Source organism: Dermacentor albipictus, chromosome 1, assembly GCF_038994185.2.
Source record: "Dermacentor albipictus isolate Rhodes 1998 colony chromosome 1, USDA_Dalb.pri_finalv2, whole genome shotgun sequence".
Lineage (NCBI taxonomy): Eukaryota > Metazoa > Arthropoda > Arachnida > Ixodida > Ixodidae > Dermacentor > Dermacentor albipictus.
In genome coordinates, this window is record NC_091821.1 from 184,380,133 (window position 1) to 184,400,446 (window position 20,314).

A 20,314-nucleotide genomic window follows, 5' to 3' on the forward strand; every position below is an offset into this window, starting at 1 on the left:
CGTCAATTTTAAGGCCCACCTTCAACCTGAGCGTTACCAGACGGGTGGTCGAGCCCTTGTCGGCCACGCCGTGTACCCGCCACCGCTCCCTGCTGACTTCCGTCACTTGGCCGTACGGCGCTAACGCACGTTTCAAGTCTTCGTCGAGTACATTGTGGAGTAGCCAGTGTACCTTCATCCTCACATCTTGGTTGGCTGGATCGATGACGAGGCAGCGAGAATTCTTCACCTTGAGGTCACCAACGCTAAGGATCCTTTTCACAGCATCCATATTCTTGAACGTCACCGCCCACACATGGCTCATACGATACGCCCCTAAGGCAACAACCTCGGGGAGCAGCGTCAGACGAGCCAGTGTGTCGCGGAAGTCTTCCACTCGATATGGCCGGGAACGGACGTCAGCATGTAAAAAAACAGTATTCAAAACAACTCGTCCTGTAGGAAGGTTCGGCAATAAAACTTCATACTCATTCTCAACGTCAAAAGACCTGTTACCGCGGCCGGTAAGTACCGCTTAGCCACCCTTGAAGGGCCTGCCATCCTGCGTCCGCTCAGCTCGGCTGCCGGAAGCAGAATCCTCCGGCCACGCTACCACGGTTCTACTGCAGTATGACGATCGCGTTCGCCTTTCGCCGACGCGCGTGCGTAAAGAAGCAAAACGATCTGGCAGCGGTGGGATTCGAACCCACGCCTCCGAAGAGACTGGTGCCTAAAACCAGCGCCTTAGACCGCTCGGCCACGCTACCACGGTTCTACTGCAGTATGACGATCGCGTGCGCGTTTCGCCGACGCGCGTGCGTAAAGAAGCAAAATGATCTGGCAGCGGTGGGATTCGAACCCACGCCTCCGAAGAGACTGGTGCCTTAAACCAGCGCCTTAGACCGCTCGGCCAAGCTACCACGGTTCTACTGCAGTATGACGATCGCGTGCGCCTTTCGCCGACGCGCGTGCGTAAAGAAGCAAAACGATCTGGCAGCGGTGGGATTCGAACCCACGCCTCCGAAGAGACTGGTGCCTAAAACCAGCGCCTTAGACCGCTCGGCCACGCTACCACGGTTCTACTGCAGTATGACGATCGCGTTCGCCTTTCGCCGACGCGCGTGCGTAAAGAAGCAAAACGATCTGGCAGCGGTGGGATTCGAACCCACGCCTCCGAAGAGACTGGTGCCTTAAACCAGCGCCTTAGACCGCTCGGCCACGCTACCACGGTTCTACTGCAGTATGACGATCGCGTGCGCCTTTCGCCGACGCGCGTGCGTAAAGAAGCAAAACGATCTGGCAGCGGTGGGATTCGAACCCACGCCTCCGAAGAGACTGGTGCCTTAAACCAGCGCCTTAGACCGCTCGGCCACGCTACCATTTTTTTTTATTTATTACCGGTTTTCAATATGACATCGTACATATGAATTTCACACTCATGACACAAATGCAAGCTTCTTGCAAGAGCAAAAGAAGGCAAGAAACAAAAAGCGCTACAAAGCCGTCTATCCGCATAGGACTGACGTTGTCAAATTAAAATTCCTTCATGACTGTCAGAGGTTCGAGCCTCGACAGCCAATCCGGTGCACACTCTTGAATTTTCTGCGTTTCAATAAATAAGGACATAGACTCTCTGAAATATATACGCGCTGGCCGAGCGTCGGCGTCGCAATGATATCCGGCCATGCGAGCTCGCCATATAGAGTGGAGGGCATTCAGCATAATGAGATCATACGGTATTCCGTCTTCATCTTTAATTGGCAGATACCTGATCCCTTGGGGGTCCACCGGTAACTCCTTTTTCAGCGTTCGCTTTAACACGTCCCAAAGGAAAACAGCCGCCCAGCAATGCAAGAAAACGTGATCAATGGTCTCCGGCTTCTGACAGATCAAGCAGTGGGATCCCCACGGCACAAGACAGCCTCGTTTTTCCACAAACGTTTTCACAGAGAGCGTTCCTGTGTGGAGCTTAAAAAAGAAGGTTTTAACCCCTGGTGGCACCTGCATTCGTTTCACCCGTTTAAGGACGTCTTGTCCTGGCCCTCCACTGTATATTGTTCTGTATAACGGCACTGGGAACACAATGTCGCACACATCATTATACAGTTTTTTCCTTTTAGCTTCAAACAGATAATCATTGGGAAAACGTACTGACAGGAAACGCACGCTGTCGACCACTTCCTTAAAATAACCTCGAAGTTTTCCGGTCATGCTTGCCGTACTAACAACATATGCAGGCAATGCGTCGCTCAACCTGAGCTGACATACGGTGCGCAAAAAAGGATCGCGCACATCGCGAAAAAACAAAAAGCGGTTGACAAGCTGTCGAACAAAAAGATGTGCCAAGCCCAGCCCCCCTTCCTTCACGTGCCTGAACAGATTTGTTCGGCTACACCTTTCCCAGGTAGAGCCCCAGATAAAAATCGCGAACACTCTGTGCAGCTTTTGCACGTTTACCCTTGAACAGTACAACGTCTGCATGACATACCACAACTTCGTAATAAAAAACATGTTACACACCGTTGCCTTAGCGAAAATGGAGAGGTTGATGCCTTTCCAGCTTTCTGCTTTTTCTCTAGTTTCTTTTGTTTGGTTCATCCAGTACTCGTCGCTATTTTTGTAACTGTCCATGGGAACACCTAGATACTTGGTCGGGGTTTTCATCCAGTTCACATTTGCAAAATGGTCCGGGGCGGAAGACCACTCTCCGTGCCACAAACCGAGGGACTTCCCCCAGTTCACTCTACTGCCCGTCACACCACAAAAACTTTTCACTACGCTTATCGTTTCCGTTACACTTTGTTTGCTTGTACAACACACTGCGATGTCGTCTGCATATGCCAAGAGCTTGACTTCTGTGTCTGCCAAATTATACCCGCGTATTTGATCATTTTGAATTATGGCCAAACACAAAGTTTCTATGTAAATTCCAAACAAAAGAGGACTGAGGGGGCAGCCCTGACGCACAGAACGCATGACGTTAATGGGGGCCCCCAATGATTTATTCACAATTAAGCGTGTTGTGCAGTTCTGATACGCCAACGCCACTCCCTCAGCGATGATGGAACCAATATTAACGTGATCCAAAACGGCAAACAAAATCCCATGCGAGACACAATCAAAGGCTTTCTCGAGGTCGAGCTGAAGCACTGCGACTCCGCCCAAGGTGACGTCGCAGCACTCGAGCACGCACCGCATCGTGTGAATATTCGAAAAAATCGACCTTCCTTTGATCCCACACGTTTGGTGATCTGCGACAATTTCCTTTATTACACTTTGAAGTCTGGCTGCCAAAACCTTCATGAAAATTTTATAATCTACATTGGTTAAAGATATCGGCCTGTAAGATGTCACCAGCCTAAGTTTCTCCACTTGATCACTCTTAGGGAGGAGTATGGTATGCGCTTTGCCAAAAGAAGGTGGCAAAGCTTTGTTCTCATACGCATCATTAAACAGCCGTGCTAGCAACGGTGACAGTTCATTCTTGAAAGCTTTATATAAACAAGCGCCCAGGCCGTCAGGTCCAGGTGATTTGCCTTGATTCAAATCCTCAATCGCCTTTTGAACTTCGCTTTCTGTTATTTTCCCTTCTATTCGTTCTTTTGTGTCGTCACTCAATCGCGGCATGCGACCGAGGAATACCTTTTTGAACTCGTCTACATTGGCTTCTTGAAAGGCAAAGAGGGACTGGTAATACTCGAAAAACGCTTGGCCTATACGCTTACTGTCGTCGGCAGTTGTGCCATTCCATAGAATCTTATCGACGTGATTCCTTCGACCGTGAGCTTTTTCAAGTCCAAGCGCCCTTTTAGTGGGCGTCTCTCCAGCTACTAATGCATTTGTTCTTGCGTTCACAATCGCACCTTGATACCGTTCTTTGTCGAGCTGCTCGATTTTTTCTTTAATGGTTCGCACATCTTGTTTATACGCCCCTGGCTCTTCGCACTCAAGCTCTATCAGCTGCTTAAGTGTCTTTCGCAAGCTCTTTCCTTTCATTTCCTTCTCAAACTTTAAGCAGCTCGATCTTTCACAGGCTTTCATTTTTACGTTTTGTTTGAACCCTTCCCATTTCTCTGCTGTTGTTTGACTATTATCCTCATAAACCTCCCTAACGGCCTCATGTACTGCCTCTACAAATGGTTGGTCTTTTAGTAGTAAGGCGTTCATTTTCCATAGGTCCCAATTAAAAGATTCTCTCTTCTTCTCCGTGCCTATGTTACATTTCACCAAGCAGTGATCTGAGAACGATACTGGTGCCACAGAATAACTATGGCACTTTGGAATCATGTCTTGCGATATGTACATGCGGTCTAACCTCGCGTGACTGATACCTTGAAATCGCGTGTACATTACTTCCCGCTCCCCCTCCAGACACTCGCAAAAATCGTCCAGTTCATTTTCACTTATTAGTTTAGTCAACACACTGCTGCTTCTATCACGAATACCGGCATTATTCGCTCTATCCCGAGCACTCAAAACACAATTAAAATCCCCCAACAAAATCATGCACTTATCGCTGCAAATATACTGAAAAAGGTTCTCAAAAAATAAGGTGCGCTCTTCTACAGAATTCGGCGCATATATGCACATGACTCGAAATTCAATTTCACGATAAACAAAATCACAAAAAACAATCCTTCCAGACTGGCATGAAAATACACTTTGAACAACAAGATCAGGCAACTTCTTTACAAACAGAACACAACCGGCGGACGTCCCTACCGCGTGACTCACGACCGCATAATATCTAGTCGTGAAACGCCGCACCATGCTCCCGGTCTCCTTCTCTCCGTCAACCTTGGTCTCCTGGACGGCTAGTACGTCTATGTCTTGGTCAGTGACCAACCGTAGGACCTGACTTTGCCTACGACTAGCCGCCAACCCTCTCACGTTTAACGTGGCGATAGTAAGTGCCGGTAAGAGAGCCATCTTAACTAAGGGAAAAAAAAGTAGGCCCGGAGCATGGTGCTTACCCTTCACGACTAGCCCTCGGCTAGCCGCCTCCGGGACCTTCCGGCTTGCTGGCGTTGGTCACCGCCCCCACTTTGACAACAGGCTTTTTTCCAGGCGGAATATTAGGTTTTGGTTTGAAACCCATCCGCCTCCCATGAGGCGCCTTCGGCGGTGGCCCCTCGTTGGTGCCGGTTGCACTACCGTCCCGGTCCTTCGTCGCGTCGTGGGGGCGCTTGGCTGGGGCACCGAGAGTGGCAGTCTGCTCACCGTCGTTGGTGTCCTCAACCTGCAGCATTGCTGTCGTGTCGTCATCGGGTGCCTCGTCGTTAACGCCCCCCATACCATGACCCACTGAAGACAGGACCTGTACCGTCTTGCTCGTTTTCTCGCCAGCCTCAGCCACCGTGCCTTCTGCGCCGACGGTCGATGTCCCACTGACTGTCGCTGTCGGAACCAGGTCTCCGGTTCCTTTGGCGGCGTCCTCCGTCTCGACCACGTCCATAACGTGCTCTGCAGCAACGTCACTCGCTGCTGGTCCTGTCACGGCTGCATACGATTTGACGCAGTCAGCATCAACGTGGCCGAAACGCTTGCACCTTGAACAGCGGGGAACTTTACAATCTCGGCGGACGTGTCCCGTGCATTGGCAGCGCAGACACTGCATGGGCCTCCCGGGAACGACCACCAATGCTAGCTCTCCGCCGACGCGCACCTGATGAGGCAGGTCTTCCAGTTTTACGCCGCTGTTCAGCTTCAGGAGCACGGTCCGGGTAGTAGAGGTCTTGTCTCCCATGCCTTGGACACGACACCGCTCTCGGCTCACCTCTTCCACCTTGCCGAAAGCTGCGAACGCCGTCCGAATGTCCTCATCAGAAACGCCGTGCAGCAGCCAGTGAAGCCTAAGCTTCACTTGCTGGTCTTGTGGGTCAACAATGACACACCGTCGTCCCTTCACTTGCATTTCCTTCATGGCCAGCAGGCGTTTTGTGGCAGTCGCATCATTGAGAGTCACCGCCCAGACGTGGTTAATTTGATACGCCCCTATGCATACCACGTCAGGTAGCAGGCCCGTCGGCAATAGGGCATCCCTGAAGTCTTCAACCTTGTATGGTCTCGCACGTACATCCCCGTGTAAAAACACGGTGTTGATCGTTAGTCGTCCTTTCGGCAGTTGCGGCAAAATAAACGGGTACTCCTTGTCTTCGTCGGTAAGCCTGTTTCCGCGGCCAAAAGTGGCCGCTGTCGCTGCTCCACTGGAGCCCATGATTCTGCTGACCGCTCAGCTCGGCTGCCGGAAGCAGAATGATCGGCCACGCTACCACGGTTCTACTGCAGTATGACGATCGCGTGCGCCTTTCGCCGACGCGCGTGCGTAAAGAAGCAAAACGATCTGGCAGCGGTGGGATTCGAACCCATGCCTCCGAAGAGACTGGTGCCTTAAACCAGCGCCTTAGACCGCTCGGCCACGCTACCACGGTTCTACTGTAGTATGACGATCGCGTGCGCCTTTCGCCGACGCGCGTGCGTAAAGAAGCAAAACGATCTGGCAGCGGTGGGATTCGAACCCACGCCTCCGAAGAGACTGGTGCCTTAAACCAGCGCCTTAGACCGCTCGGCCACGCTACCACGGTTCTACTGCAGTATGACGATCGCGTGCGCCTTTCGCCGACGCGCGTGCGTAAAGAAGCAAAACGATCTGGCAGCGGTGGGATTCGAACCCACGCCTCCGAAGAGACTGGTGCCTTAAACCAGCGCCTTAGAACGCTCGGCCACGCTTTTTTTTTTTAATTCGCTGATTGGTACATCACACGTTAAAGAACAACCGAACAAAACGCATTTACAGAAAATATGACACTGAAAAATGTTTAAAAACCTCAAACTCGCTTTGTTTGACGTGGGGATGATTATAATGACATGAGGTCATTCAGAACGGGTAGCCATTCTGGCTGTTCTTCACCTGTGCAATATACATCCTTGGTGTGAGCTATACTTTCTATAAAGTATTCTCTGGCTGGGCGTGCGTTTACATCCGCATGCCTCACCGCCATACGCGTCTTCCAAATAGCGTGCATACTCAACAACATAAACATATCATACGGTATGCCACTTTCACACTGAACCGGCAGAAAACGAATACCGTATGGTGTTATAGGGAGGTCTTTCTTTAATGTTCGCTGAAGGATGTCCCAGTGAAATACGGCATCCCAACAGTCCAAAAAGATGTGATCAATACTTTCCGGCTTACGGCACAAGAGGCAATTAGTACTCCACGGAACAAATAGGCCCTTTTCCTCTAGCCATGGTTTCACGGGCAACGTACCAGTATGTAGCTGAAAAAAAAAGGTCTTGGCTGATGGCCGTACTACCATTCTTTTGATTCTTTTAAAGACATCTTTTCCGGGCCCGATTGCATACATGGTGCGATACAAGGGTTCTGGCATCATTACGTCAATAAGATCTTTATACAGCCGTTTTTTCTTGACTTCGCACAAGTACTGCAGAGAAAAACGAACCTTTAATATACTGAACGTCAATACTACTTCGAGCAGATAACCACGTATACCCATTCGCCCCGCACAAGAAGTCGATACAATGAATTCAGGTAAATAACAGCATAGTCTAACTTGTAACATGGTGCGCAAGAATGGATGACTCTGATCACGTAGAAAAGTAAACCTCGACACTATCTGTCTTACAAACAAATGGGCCAATCCCAGCCCACCAGCTCTCACTGATCGAAAAAGATTTGTACGACTTGTGCGTTCCCATTGGGATCCCCAAACAAAAGTGGCAAAGATTCTGTGTATCTTCTGAATGTTTAGCCTATTCATGCACAGCACCTGAAGCACGTACCAAACTTTCGCTGCTAAAAAGATATTGCAGACTGTTGACCGGGCGAATATCGAGAAGTTTTTCCCTCCCCACTTATTTATTTTCTCTCTCAGCATTTCTGTTTCGTCCTTCCAATATTCAGCTGTATCTTTATATCCCTCTAGTGGCACCCCAAGATACTTTGTGGGTACGTCCCTCCATTTCACATTTTCGAAAAAATCTGGCATTGCCTCCCAGGTGCCATGCCACAGACCTACACATTTATCCCAGTTTATTGCACTACCGGACCACTTGCAGTACTTGTCGGCAACCCTCACAGCTTCGCTAATACTTTCTCTGTTTTCACAGAAAACGGCAATGTCATCAGCATAAGACAATAATTTGACCTCAGCCATCATAAGCTTAAAACCACGTACTTTGTTATTGTGAATTATGCTCAAACAAAAGGGCTCTAAGTAAATAGCAAACAATAAAGGAGAAATTGGACACCCCTGGCGAACGCTCCTGGCAATATGAATACTTTCAGTGACTTCTTTGTTAATGACAATGTTAGCCCCACAATTTTTGTATGACATTTTCACACCTTCTAAGATAACATTACCGACATTTACATGTTCCAATACTTTAAAAAGTACGTCATGCACTACACGATCGAAAGCCTTTTCGAGGTCTAATTGTAACATCGCGATTTTCCTGTCCCATGCATCACAGCATTCTAGGATGCTCCTCGCTGTGTGAATGTTCGTTCCTATTGTTCTGCCCTTTATGCCGCATGTTTGGTGAGGTCCTACGATTAGTTGTATTACAGTCTGCAGTCTTTTGGCTAGCACCTTCATGAACACCTTATAATCTACATTGGTGAGGCTTATAGGACGATAAGCACTCACCGATAAAACCTTCACTGGATCATCACTTTTGGGTATCAGTACAATATGCGACCTTCTAAAGGATGGTGGTGCATCTTTTGTTTCGTACGCCTCAGCGAAGAGCCGCCAAAGAGCCTTCGAGAGGTCATGCTTAAACGCCTTATAAAAAGCAGCACCAAGTCCGTCTGGACCCGGCGTTTTCCCTTCACTTAGATCGTCTATTGCTCTTTCTATTTCGGTTAAGCCAATTGGCATTTCAAGGCGTACTTTGGTTTCGTTATCTAATGTAGGCATTGGTGTCAAAAATTCACCGTGTAAAGAGGCCTCACTTTTACCGCTGCATCCCAGCAATCCCTTGTAGTATTCGACAAACGCTTGTTGGATCATCAATTTGTCCCTTGTGATCTCTTCACTGTACGTTATCTGCGTTATTTCCTTACGTGAAGCGTACCGCTTCTCCTCGCTCAAGGATCGTTTCGTCGGTGTTTCGCCGAGCCAGAGGTGTTCAGCGCGTGCGCGTATAACTGCGCCTCTGTATTTTTCTATATCCATTATTTCAAGCTGATTCTTTATTTTTCTTATTTCTTCATTGAAAGTGCCTGGCTGCACGCTCTCGACTGTCAACAAGAATTCCAGCTGACATTGTAGTTCCCTTTCTTTTCTTTTTTCATTCTGGTGTAAAATGGAAGATCTCTCGATTGCGCTAATTTTTACTTCTTCCTTAAACCGCTCCCATGCGTCAACAAATCCCCCCGACTCAAACAAGTGCAATTTTTCTATAAGTACTTTCACATTGTCTACAAAGACTTTATCGTTAAGTAGTTTGTTATTGAGTTTCCACAACTCCCACGAAAAACCTGACCTACTTTTTTTTTCGCCTATTGAAAACATCACGACACTGTGGTCAGTAAACGCTACCGGCTTAACCTCATAACTGTTGCAATGTGGTACAAGCACGTCTGCCACGTACGCTCTGTCTAAACGTGAGTGGCAATCACGTTGGAAATGTGTATAGACAGTGCCACTTCCTTGTTGCAGTACATTTCCAACATCATCTAGTCCACACTCCTGCATAATCGTAGTTAAAAACAAAGCACTTTGATCCCGAACTGGCAATCCCTTGCTCCTATCTTCCTTCAGGCATACACAGTTAAAATCACCGAGCAGAATCACTTTTCTTTCACATTTTAAATATGGTTCAACAGTTGCAAAAAATCTGATACGATCTTTAACGCTATTTGGTGCATATACACAAATGACGCGCCATTTCTGAAACAAGAACAGAAAATCACAAAATACAATTCGGCCGTCTTCACTAGAATAAACATATTCTTCCACAAGACCTAAAGAACTACGCAAAAAAATGGCACAGCCTCCAGAGGTGCCAAGGGAGTGACATACGCAAACGTTGTACAAAGACCTAAAAGGTTCGACCATGCGATCCGTTTGCTCCTGACTTTCAACCTTGGTCTCCTGAACAGCTATCAAGTCAAGGTCATACTCGCGGAAGAGACGACTGACCTGATATTGCCTTCGTCTAGACCGTAGTCCACGAACGTTCAATGTGGCAACTCGTAACGCGGTTCTAGATTGCGAAGTCCGCGTGCCAGTAGGAACAGATCGCATGGTTCCTACCTCACACATGGGCCCGGCGTCGCCGGTGCAAAACCTTGAAGGACTTGCGGGTATACACGCACACGGCGTGCACCCGCCACACACGTCACATGATGCTGAAGCCATTCGAGCCGTGTCCTTTTCCGTCTATGGTTTTAAGGCCCTTGGTTAAAGCACAGCCCTCGTTGCTACGAAGGCGGCTTCCGCGGCGGTCGGGTGCCCGCTCCGATGTTAGGTATGGGCTTAGTGCTGGGTCGCCTGCCCGTGGCCACCTTCGTCGCCGGCTCACTTCCTGCCCCCTTGCCTAGTCGGCCGCCGTCAGGAGCGACCTCTTCAATCGGTCGTTTTGGAGTTGCGACACTTACGCCAGCACTCACGACGTCCATGTCTTCTGGCTGGCTGTTTGACGCGGTGGTTTCCTTTCCTTCGTCTTTGTTGTTTTCGTCCACTGGAGCATCGTTGACCACTTTGGTTGGCTCGATAGAATGCCCGACCTCCTCCGCGCGTTCCACATTCTTTTCTTTTTCCTTCGACAATTTAGAAAGGGGCGTGTACACGGGTTCCCCCATTCTGCTGCTGGCTGCTTCCTCTGCGTCAACTTGGTCCACGATGTGCTCCGAGACACGGTCGGCTGTAACCGTACCTGCCACCTTAGCATATGTCTGAGTGCATTCGTTGTCTTCATGACCATAGCGCCTGCACTGACCGCACCGCGGTATTCGACAGTCACGTCTAATATGCCCCGTTCGGCGACACCGTAGGCACAGTGGCGCTCGGCCTGGCACAACCAGAAGTGTTGTCATGCCACCCACTCGAAGCTGATGTGGTAGGTCCTCGATAGTAACTCCGGTTTTCAGTTCCAGTGCTACGGTACGAGTCGAAGTTCCTTTGTCCGTGATACCATGGACGCGCCATCGCTCCTTCAATACTTGTGTCACCTTCCCGTAGGCCGCAAACGCGGTGCGTACATCTTCATCCGGTACATAATTCAAATTCAAATTCAAATTTTATTTTGCCACCATGGTACAGATGATGGCGGGGACCCGTAGTAAAAGCTGCCGTTGGACAGCTTGACAAGGCCACGGGCCCCCACTTTGACAGCAATACAGTGGTTGTTTTTCTTTCCCTTTTTTTTTTTCACACACATGAAAAAGAAAAGAAAATACAGGAAATACAGATAACAAAGGAAAAAAAAAATACATATAGCAGAGTTGTTATCCGGTTACAGTAGTCAGCATAAAATCAACACCATTGTCCTGGCTGGAAAGAAAACTTACAATGATGGTGAAAGAAAGAAGAATTGGGTAGACAAATCACAGAAAAAAAAAAAAAAAAAGGTTAGGTGTAGTGTAAAAAATACTCGAACAGTTTGTGGCGTGTTGTGTTTTGGAGATCAATATCGTTTTGTGCGAGTTTGTTAAGAAGTCGTGGTAGTTTATTTTCTAATGTTTGATTACCATAGAAAGTTCTGTATGTTTTTACGTTCCATTGTGCTATGTTTCTTGTGCTGTACATTGCATCTCGTTTTTCTAAACCAGCTAATTTTGATAGAAAAGATATGTTCTTCAACACCTCGTTTTTCACACACTTGCTCAGACGATAGTCGTAAAGTTTAGTAATTGGTAGTAAGTTATACTTTAAGAAAAGTGCGGCCGTATGGTAGGTATGCGGAACATTTTCAACAATTCTTAGAAATTTTTTCTGTAACAAGTGTAGTTTCTGAAGATTGCCTGCTGTTGTTGCACCCCAGGTTAAATGGCAATAGCTGAAATGCGATTGTATCAATGAATTATATAGCATTAGCATTACATTTCGCGGTAGTATCTCACGGTTCTTGTAAAGAAGACCAATAATACGTGAACATTTATTTGTTACAAAGCTAACATGATCATCCCATGACATTCTTTCATTAAATAATATACCTAATGTTTTAAATGAAGGCACAACTTCTAAGGGTACGGACTGAAGGAATATATTCTTAGTGAGACGGACCTTCTTGTTTCTACCTCTGAAAACAACGACTTTAGTCTTTGCTGTGTTAATCCGCAACGCATTTCTGCTACTCCAGTTTTCTATTTGCTTCAGTGCATTGTTTGCAGTATCTGTGAGTTCGGCTGCATTATCTCCGGCAAGAAAAATACTGGTGTCGTCAGCATAGATGATAAATTTAACGAATGGAGTTGCATGTACAATGTCATTGATGTAAAGATTAAACAGAAATGGACCCAAAATGCTACCTTGTGGAACGCCACAGCCTACAGATTGCATATCTGAGAGCCAATAATGCAAAAGCCAATGTAGCTTTAGGCGAACGTCTTGCTTATTTGGGTCGATAACGAGGCATCGCCTCTCCTTTATCTTGACGTCACCAACCGCGAGCATCTTCTTCATTCCTTCTGCTGTGCTGAAGGTCACCGCCCATACGTGGCTCATCTGGAAAGCCCCCAAAGCAAGCACCTCGGGCAGCATTCCCAGACGAACCATGGTGTCGCGGACATCCTCCACACGATAAGGTCTTGCCCTGATATCTCCGTGTAGAAAAACAGTATTTGTAATACACGCACCTTTAGGTAACTGTGGCAGAACGACTTCATATCCTTGGTTTTCTTCGGCAAAAAACCTGTTTCCACGACCCATATGGGCCGCTGTATCCGCTCCATCGGAGCTCATGGTGACACAACCTTTCGCTAGCGCGTCCGGAAGTGGAATCCGCTCGGCCACGCTACCACTTCTTTTTTTTATTTATTACCGGTTTTCAATATAACATCGCACATAGGAATTTCACACTCATGACACAGATGCAAGCCTCTTGCAAGAGAGAAAGCAAGACGAAACAAAAAAGCGCTAGACAGCCGTCCGTCCTCATAGGACTGACGTTGTTAAATTAAAAGTCCTTCATGACTGTCAGAGGTTCGAGCCTCGACAGCCAATCCGGTACACACTCTTGCATTTTGTGCATTTCAATAATAATAATAATATCTGGGGTTTTACGTGCCAAAACCACTTTCTGATTATGAGGCACGCCGTAGTGGAGGACTCCGGAAATTTTGACCACCTGGGGTTCTTTAACGTGCACCTAAATCTAAGCACACGGGTGTTTTCGCATTTCGCCCCCATCGAAATGCGGCCGCCGTGGCCGGGATTCGATCCCGCGACCTCGTGCTCAGCAGCCCAACACCATAGCCACTGAGCAACCACGGCGGGTTTTGTGCATTTCAATAAATGAGGACATACACTCTCTGAAATACATACGCGCTGGCCGAGCGTCGGTGTCGCAATGGTACCCGGCCATGCGAGCTCGCCATATAGAGTGGAGGGCATTCAACATAATAAGATCATACGGCACTCCGTCTTCATCTTTAATTGGCAGATACCTGATCCCTTGGGGGTCCACCGGTAACTCCTTTTTCAGCGTTCGCTTTAAAACGTCCCATAAGAAAACCGCCGCCCAGCAGTGCAAGAAAACATGATCAATGGTCTCCGGCTTCTGACAGATCAAGCAGTGGGATCCCCACGGCACAAGACAGCCTCGTTCTTCGACAAAAGTCTTCACAGAGAGCGTTCCTGTGTGGAGCTTAAAAAAGAAGGTTTTAACACCTGGTGGCACCTGCATTCGTTTCACCCGTTTAAGGACCTCTTGTCCTGGCCCTCCACTGTATATGGCTCTGTATAACGGCACAAGAAACACAATGTCGCACACATCTTTATACAGTGTTATCCTTTTCACGTGACACGGATAATCGTTTGAAAAACGAACTGAAAGGAAACGCACACTGTCGGCCACTTCCTTAAAATAACCACGCAGTCTTCCGGTCATGCTTGCCGTACTGACAACATATGCAGGCAATGCGTCGCTCAACCTGAGCTGACATACGGTGCGCAAAAAAGTATCGCGCACATCGCGAAAAAACAAAAAGCGGTTGACAAGCTGTCGAACAAAAAGATGCGCCAAGCCCAGCCCCCCTTCCTTCACGTGCCTGAACAGATTTGTTCGGCTACACCTTTCCCAGGTAGAGCCCCAGATAAAAACCGCGAACACTCTGTGCAGCTTTTGCACGTTTACCCTTGAACAGTACAACATCTGCATGACATACCACAACTTCGTAATAAAAAACATGTTACACACCGTTGCCTTAGCGAAAATCGACAGGTTGATGCCTTTCCACCTTTCTGCTTTTTCTCTAGTTTCTTTTGTTTGGTTCATCCAGTATTCGTCGCTATTTTTGAACTGTCCATGGGAACACCTAGATACTTGGTCGGGGTTTTCATCCAGTTCACATTTGCAAAATGGTCCGGGGCGGAAGACCACTCTCCGTGCCACAAACCGAGGGACTTCCCCCAGTTCACTCTACTCCCCGTCACACCACAAAAACTTTTCACTACGCTTATCGTTTCCGTTACACTTTGTTTGCTTGTACAACACACTGCTATGTCATCTGCATATGCCAAGAGCTTGACTTCTGTGTCTGCCAAATTATAACCGCGTATTTGATCATTTTGAATTATGGCCAAACACATAGTTTCTATGTAAATTCCAAACAAAAGAGGACTGAGGGGGCAGCCCTGACTCACAGAACGCATGACATTAATGGGGGCCCCCAATGATTTGTTCACAATTAAGCGTGTTGTGCAGTTCTGATACGCCAACGTCACTCCCTCAGCGATGATGGAACCAACATTAACGTGATTCAATATGGCAAACAAAATACCATGCGAGACACAATCAAAGGCATTCTCGAGGTCGAGCTGAAGCACTGCGACTCCGCCCAATGTGACGTCGCAGCACTCGAGCACGCACCGCATCGTGTGAATATTCGAAAAGTCGACCTTCCTTTGATCCCACATGTTTGGTGATCTGCGACAATTTCCTTTATTACACTTTGAAGTCTGGCTGCCAAAACCTTCATGAAAATTTTATCATCTACATTGGTTAAAGATATCGGCCTGTAAGATGCCACCAGCCTAAGTTTCTCTACTTGATCACTCTTAGGGAGGAGTATGGTATGCGCTTTGCCAAAAGAAGGTGGCAAAGCTTTGTTCTCATACCCATCATTAATCAGCCGTGCTAGCAACGGTGACAGTTCCTTCTTGAAAGCTTTATATAAACAAGCGCCCAGGCCATCAGGTCCAGGTGATTTGCCTTGATTCAAATCCTCAATTGCCTTTTCAACTTCGCTTTCTGTTATTTTCACTTCTAATCGTTCTTTTGTGTCGTCACTCAATCGTGGCATGCGACCGAGGAAGACCTTTTTGAACTCGTCTACATTCGCTTCTTGAAACGCAAAGAGGGACTGGTAATACTCTAAAAACGCTTGGCCTATACTCTTACTGTTGTCGGCAGTTGTGCCATTCCATAGAATCTTATCGACGTGATTCCTTCGACCGTGAGCTTTTTCAAGTCCAAGCGCCCTTTTAGTGGGCGCCTCTCCAGCTACTAATGCATTTGTTCTTGCGCGCACAATCGCACCTTGATACCGTTCTTTGTCGAGCTGCTCAATTTTTTCTTTAATGGTTCGCACATCTTCTTTATACGCCCCTGGCTCTTCGCACTCAAGCGCTATCAGCTGCTTAAGTGTCTTTCGCAAGCTCTTTTCTTTCATTTCCTTCTCAAACTTAAAGCAGCTCGATCTTTCACAGGCTTTCATTTTTACGTTTTGTTGGAACCCTTCCCATTTCTCTGCTGTTGTTTGACTATTATCCTCACAAACCTCCCTTACGGCCTCATGTACTGTCTCTACAAATGGTTGGTCTTTTAGTAGTAAGGCATTCGTTTTCCATAGGTCCCAATTAAAAGATTCTCTCTTCTTCTCCGTGCCTATGTTACATTTCACCAAGCAGTGATCTGAGAACGATACTGGTGCCACAGAATAACTATGGCACTTTGGAATCATGGGTTGCGATATGTACATGCGGTCTAACCTCGCGCGACTGTTACCTTGAAATCGCGTGTACATAACTTCCCGCTCCCCCTCCAGACACTCGCAAACATCGTCCAGTTCATTTTCACGTATTAGTTTAGTCACAATTAAAATCTCCCAACAAAATCATGCAGTTATCGCTGCAAATATACTGAAAAAGGTTCTCAAAAAATAAGGTGCGCTCTTCTACAGAATTCGGCGCATATATGCACATGACTCGAAATTCAATTTCACGATAAACAAAATCACAAAAAACAATCCTTCCAGACTGGCATGAAAATACACTTTGAACAACAAGATCAGGCAACTTCTTTACAAACAGAACACAACCGGCGGACGTCCCTACCGCGTGACTCACGACCGCATAATATCTAGTCGTGAAACGCCGCACCATGCTCCCGGTCTCCTCCTCTCCGTCAACCTTGGTCTCCTGGACGGCTAGTACGTCTATGTCTTGGTCAGTGACCAACCGTAGGACCTGACTTTGCCTACGACTAGCCGCCAACCCTCTCACGTTCAATGTGGCGATAGTAAGTAACGGTAAGAGAGCCATCTTAACTAAGGGTAAAGTAGGCCCGGAGCATGGTGCTTACCATTCACGACTAGACCTCTGCTAGCCGCCTCCGGGACCTTCCGGCTTGCTGCCGTTGGTGGCCGTCACCGCTTTGACAACAGTCTTCTTTTCAGGCGGAATATTAGGTTTTGGCATGTAGCCCATCCGCCTCCCATGAGGCGCCTTCGTCGGTGGCCCCTCGCTGGTGCTGGTTGCACTACCGTCCCGGTCCTTGGTCGCGTCGTGGGGGTGCTAGACTGGGGCACCGAGAGTTGCAGTCTGCTCACCGTCGTTCGTGTCCTCGTCCTGCAGCATTGCTGTCGTGTCGTCATCAGGTGCCTCGTCGTCAACGCCCCCCGAAGCATGACCCACTGAAGACAGGAGCTGTAGCGTCTTGCTCGCCTTCTCGGCAGCCACAGCCACCGTGCCTTCAGCGCCGACCGTCGATGTCCCATTGACTGTCGCTGTCAGAACAAGGTCTCCGGTTCCCTTGGCGGCGTCCTCCGTCTCGACCACGTCCATAAGGTGCTCTGCAGCAACGTTACTCGCTGTTGGTCCCATCACAGCTGCGTATGATTTGACGCAGTCAGCGTCAAGGTGGCCGAAACGCCTGCACCTTGATCAGCGGGGAAATTTACAATCTCGGCGGACGTGTCCCGTGTATTGGCAGCGCAGACACTGCATGGGCCTCGCGGGAACGACCACCAATGCTAGCTCTCCGCCGACGCGGACCTGATGAGGCAAGTCTTCCTATTTTACGCCGCTCTTCAGCTTCAGGAGCACGGTCCCAGTAGTGGAGGTCTTGTCTCCTCTGCCTTGGGCGCGCCACCGCTCTCGGCTCCCCTCTTCCACCTTGCCAAATGTTGCGAACGCCATCGGGATGTCCTCATCGGAAACACCGTGCAGCAGCCAGTGAAGCCTAGGCTTCACCTGCTGGTCTTGTGGGTCAACAATGACGCACCGTCGTCCCTTCACTTGCATTTCCTTCATGGCCAGCAGGCGTTTTGTGGCAGTCGCATCATTGAGAGTCACCGCCCAGACGTGGATAATCTGGTACGCCCCTATGCATACCACGTCAGGCAGCAGGCCCGTCGGCAATAGGGCGTCCCTGAAGTCTTCGACCTTGTAGGGTCTCGCACGTACATCCCCGTGTAAAAACACGGTGTTGATCGTTACTCGTCCTTTCGGCAGTTGCGGCAAAATAAACGGGTACTCCATGTCTTCGTCGGTAAGCCTGTTTACACGGCCAAAAGTGGCCGCTGTCGCTGCTCCGCTAGAGCCCATGATTCTGCTGACCGCTCAGCTCGGCTGAGCGGTTGCAGTGTGTAACCTGAAAAAGAAGGTTTTGGCTCCCGGCGACACCTGCATTTTTTGAACTCTTTTTATAACATTGCCACCTGGGCCTCCAGAGTATATGGTCCTGTACAAGGGCATTGAAAACAGCGCGTCACAAACATCCCTGTACAATGTTTTCCTTTTAACGCTACTCAAATACTGCATCCAAACACACGCTTACAAATTTGAGACGTTTAACAATTGCTCTAAAGAGACCACAAATACCTCCTCAAATACATCTCGTTGTAATAGCATACTTAGGCAAAGCTTTCCTGAGTCTTTATTGACACAACGTGCGCAGGAATGGGTCTCTAACATCACGAAAAAATAAAAACCTGTTTACTATCTGTCGCAGAAACAAATGTCCCAGTGCTAATCCGCCGGCCTTCACCTGCCGAAACAAGTTCGTGTGGCTGCACCTCTCCCATGTGGGCGCCCAAACAAAGACAGCAAATACACAGTGCAGCTTCTGCACCTTTACTCGGGCACAATGTAGCACTTGCATTGCGTACCACAACTTACTAATAAAAAATAAGATTGCACACCGTAGCTCTTGCAAAGAGGGATATACAAGGGCTTGTCCATCTGTCTGCTTTTTCTCGCGTCTCTTGCAGCTGCGCTCGCCAGTACGGATAAGTTTCTCTATGAAATTCCAGCGGTACCCACAAGTACTTCGGAGGCGTTGTAAACCAAGCCGCGTTGACGAAATGCGTCTGTCGTTGAAGGCAATTCTCCGTGCCAAAATCCCAGGCACTTATCCCAATTCACTCGACTTCCGGTTACCTCAGTGAAACACTTCACTACGGTACTTCAGATGTTTCACTAATACTTTTCTTGTCCCCGCAAAAAACCGCAACACCGTCTGCATACGCAAGCAATGTAACTTCTGTTTCCTGTAGTCTAAATCCACGAATTTCATCGCTTTGTATTATTTTAACCCCTTCACCGTTTTTTTATATCAACGAATTTCTCCACAAAACTGCTTATTTTTTTTATTCCTGATTTCGATTATTATTGCAATAAAAAGCATGTATTCGATCTTAAAAAAATATTTAAAGCAAACACGAAGTCGAAGTTTGTAGAGCATAAGGCTTTCAAACACGAAGTTTGTAGAGCATAAGGCTTTCATCAATGGATATGTCTCGCTCCGGTACGTAGGCTGAGCGATAGTTCTTCAACAACCGAACCAGAAACGGCCATATCTTGTGCAGCTTCGGCTGCGGGTGACTGCTAAGGTCGCTGATACTGGAATTATCAGCAAAGTGCAGCATCCGCATCAGGAGCTGAAACCGGTTGCCACTCATCACCTCTCCGAAAATAGGTGTGAATAAGAGCTTGTTCCTGGACCAATACCAATCCTGTCGTGGCTTCTGCACAATTCCTTGCAACAGCAAGAGACCAAGAAACACCCACATCTCCTCCTCAGTCACCGGCACCCATTTTTTGACGCGGCTATGCTCACACGGACCGCAGCCCTTCACCTTCTCAGCAGCATTGCGGTTAGTTTCTTCGACCACCATTGAAATGAGTTCATCATCGAGGAAACGCTGAATATATTCAAGCAAGTCACCAGGCGAGCTTATAGTGAACGTCTTACCGGGAACTGCCAGAAAAGGAAACCGAGGAGGTCGTGTAGGAATGTTCGTGACGTCGATCTTCATCCACTGACGCGCGCTCGCAAAGTTCGCTTCCGAGCAATCATCTTCTTCATCAGAAGAGCTGCTGAGTACAACATCATCACTGTCATCCTCGCTCCCTGAAACAATGTACACATCAGTGTCTGAATCACCATCGTCTGACGAAGATGACGACGAAGAAAAGCGCCGTTTCCGAGAAGACGGGCCAGCAATACACGTGTCGCCTCCACTGGATGCCATTTTAAAACCAAGGTTGCCCTACGAAAAAAAAAGTTTACGCGGTTGAAGAAAAAGAAATTAAGAGGTCAGTGCTGCCATCTGTCGAGTAAAAATGCAAGCTACGCCACAAACGTGCGCCGCTCGTCCGAAACGCTGGAGGGAAGAACGTATTCAGCGCGGACGAGCTACACTCGTCCAAAACGGTTTGGGGACGGCCTGGCAAGGACGAGCACAGCTCGTCCAAAACGGTTAAGGTGTTAAGACACAGTGCTTCAATATTGATATCAAACAGGGGGCAACCTCGGGGCACTGAATGTCGTACGTTTATGGGGGCCCCCAGCAACTTATTAACAAGTAGCCTTGTAGTGCACTTGCGGGACGCCAAGCTCGTTCCCTCCCGGATGACCG

The 20,314-nt window shown here is 48.2% G+C and overlaps 2 protein-coding genes and 7 non-coding genes across 9 annotated transcripts; all 9 read right to left on the reverse strand.

Annotated features, from left to right (window-relative positions):
* Positions 1–664: 664 nt before the first annotated feature.
* On the reverse strand, positions 665–746 carry TRNAL-UAG (transfer RNA leucine (anticodon UAG)). Its single transcript has one exon. It is a non-coding gene; the product is annotated as a tRNA-Leu (tRNA).
* Positions 747–817: 71 nt separating this feature from the next.
* TRNAL-AAG (transfer RNA leucine (anticodon AAG)) lies at positions 818–899 on the reverse strand. The gene has a single exon. It is a non-coding gene; the product is annotated as a tRNA-Leu (tRNA).
* Positions 900–970: 71 nt separating this feature from the next.
* TRNAL-UAG (transfer RNA leucine (anticodon UAG)) lies at positions 971–1,052 on the reverse strand. Its single transcript has one exon. It is a non-coding gene; the product is annotated as a tRNA-Leu (tRNA).
* Positions 1,053–1,123: 71 nt separating this feature from the next.
* Positions 1,124–1,205, reverse strand: TRNAL-AAG (transfer RNA leucine (anticodon AAG)). Its single transcript has one exon. It is a non-coding gene; the product is annotated as a tRNA-Leu (tRNA).
* A 71-nt stretch (positions 1,206–1,276) lies between these two features.
* On the reverse strand, positions 1,277–1,358 carry TRNAL-AAG (transfer RNA leucine (anticodon AAG)). The gene has a single exon. It is a non-coding gene; the product is annotated as a tRNA-Leu (tRNA).
* Positions 1,359–6,323: 4,965 nt separating this feature from the next.
* On the reverse strand, positions 6,324–6,405 carry TRNAL-AAG (transfer RNA leucine (anticodon AAG)). The gene has a single exon. It is a non-coding gene; the product is annotated as a tRNA-Leu (tRNA).
* Positions 6,406–6,476: 71 nt separating this feature from the next.
* Positions 6,477–6,558, reverse strand: TRNAL-AAG (transfer RNA leucine (anticodon AAG)). Its single transcript has one exon. It is a non-coding gene; the product is annotated as a tRNA-Leu (tRNA).
* Positions 6,559–6,836: 278 nt separating this feature from the next.
* LOC139060278 (uncharacterized) lies at positions 6,837–7,880 on the reverse strand. Its single transcript, XM_070539386.1, has one exon. The coding sequence runs from the start codon at positions 7,878–7,880 to the stop codon at positions 6,837–6,839; it is 1,044 nt and encodes a 347-aa protein (XP_070395487.1).
* An 11,264-nt stretch (positions 7,881–19,144) lies between these two features.
* LOC139060316 (piggyBac transposable element-derived protein 4-like) lies at positions 19,145–19,927 on the reverse strand. Its single transcript, XM_070539439.1, has one exon. The coding sequence runs from the start codon at positions 19,925–19,927 to the stop codon at positions 19,145–19,147; it is 783 nt and encodes a 260-aa protein (XP_070395540.1).
* Positions 19,928–20,314: the final 387 nt, after the last annotated feature.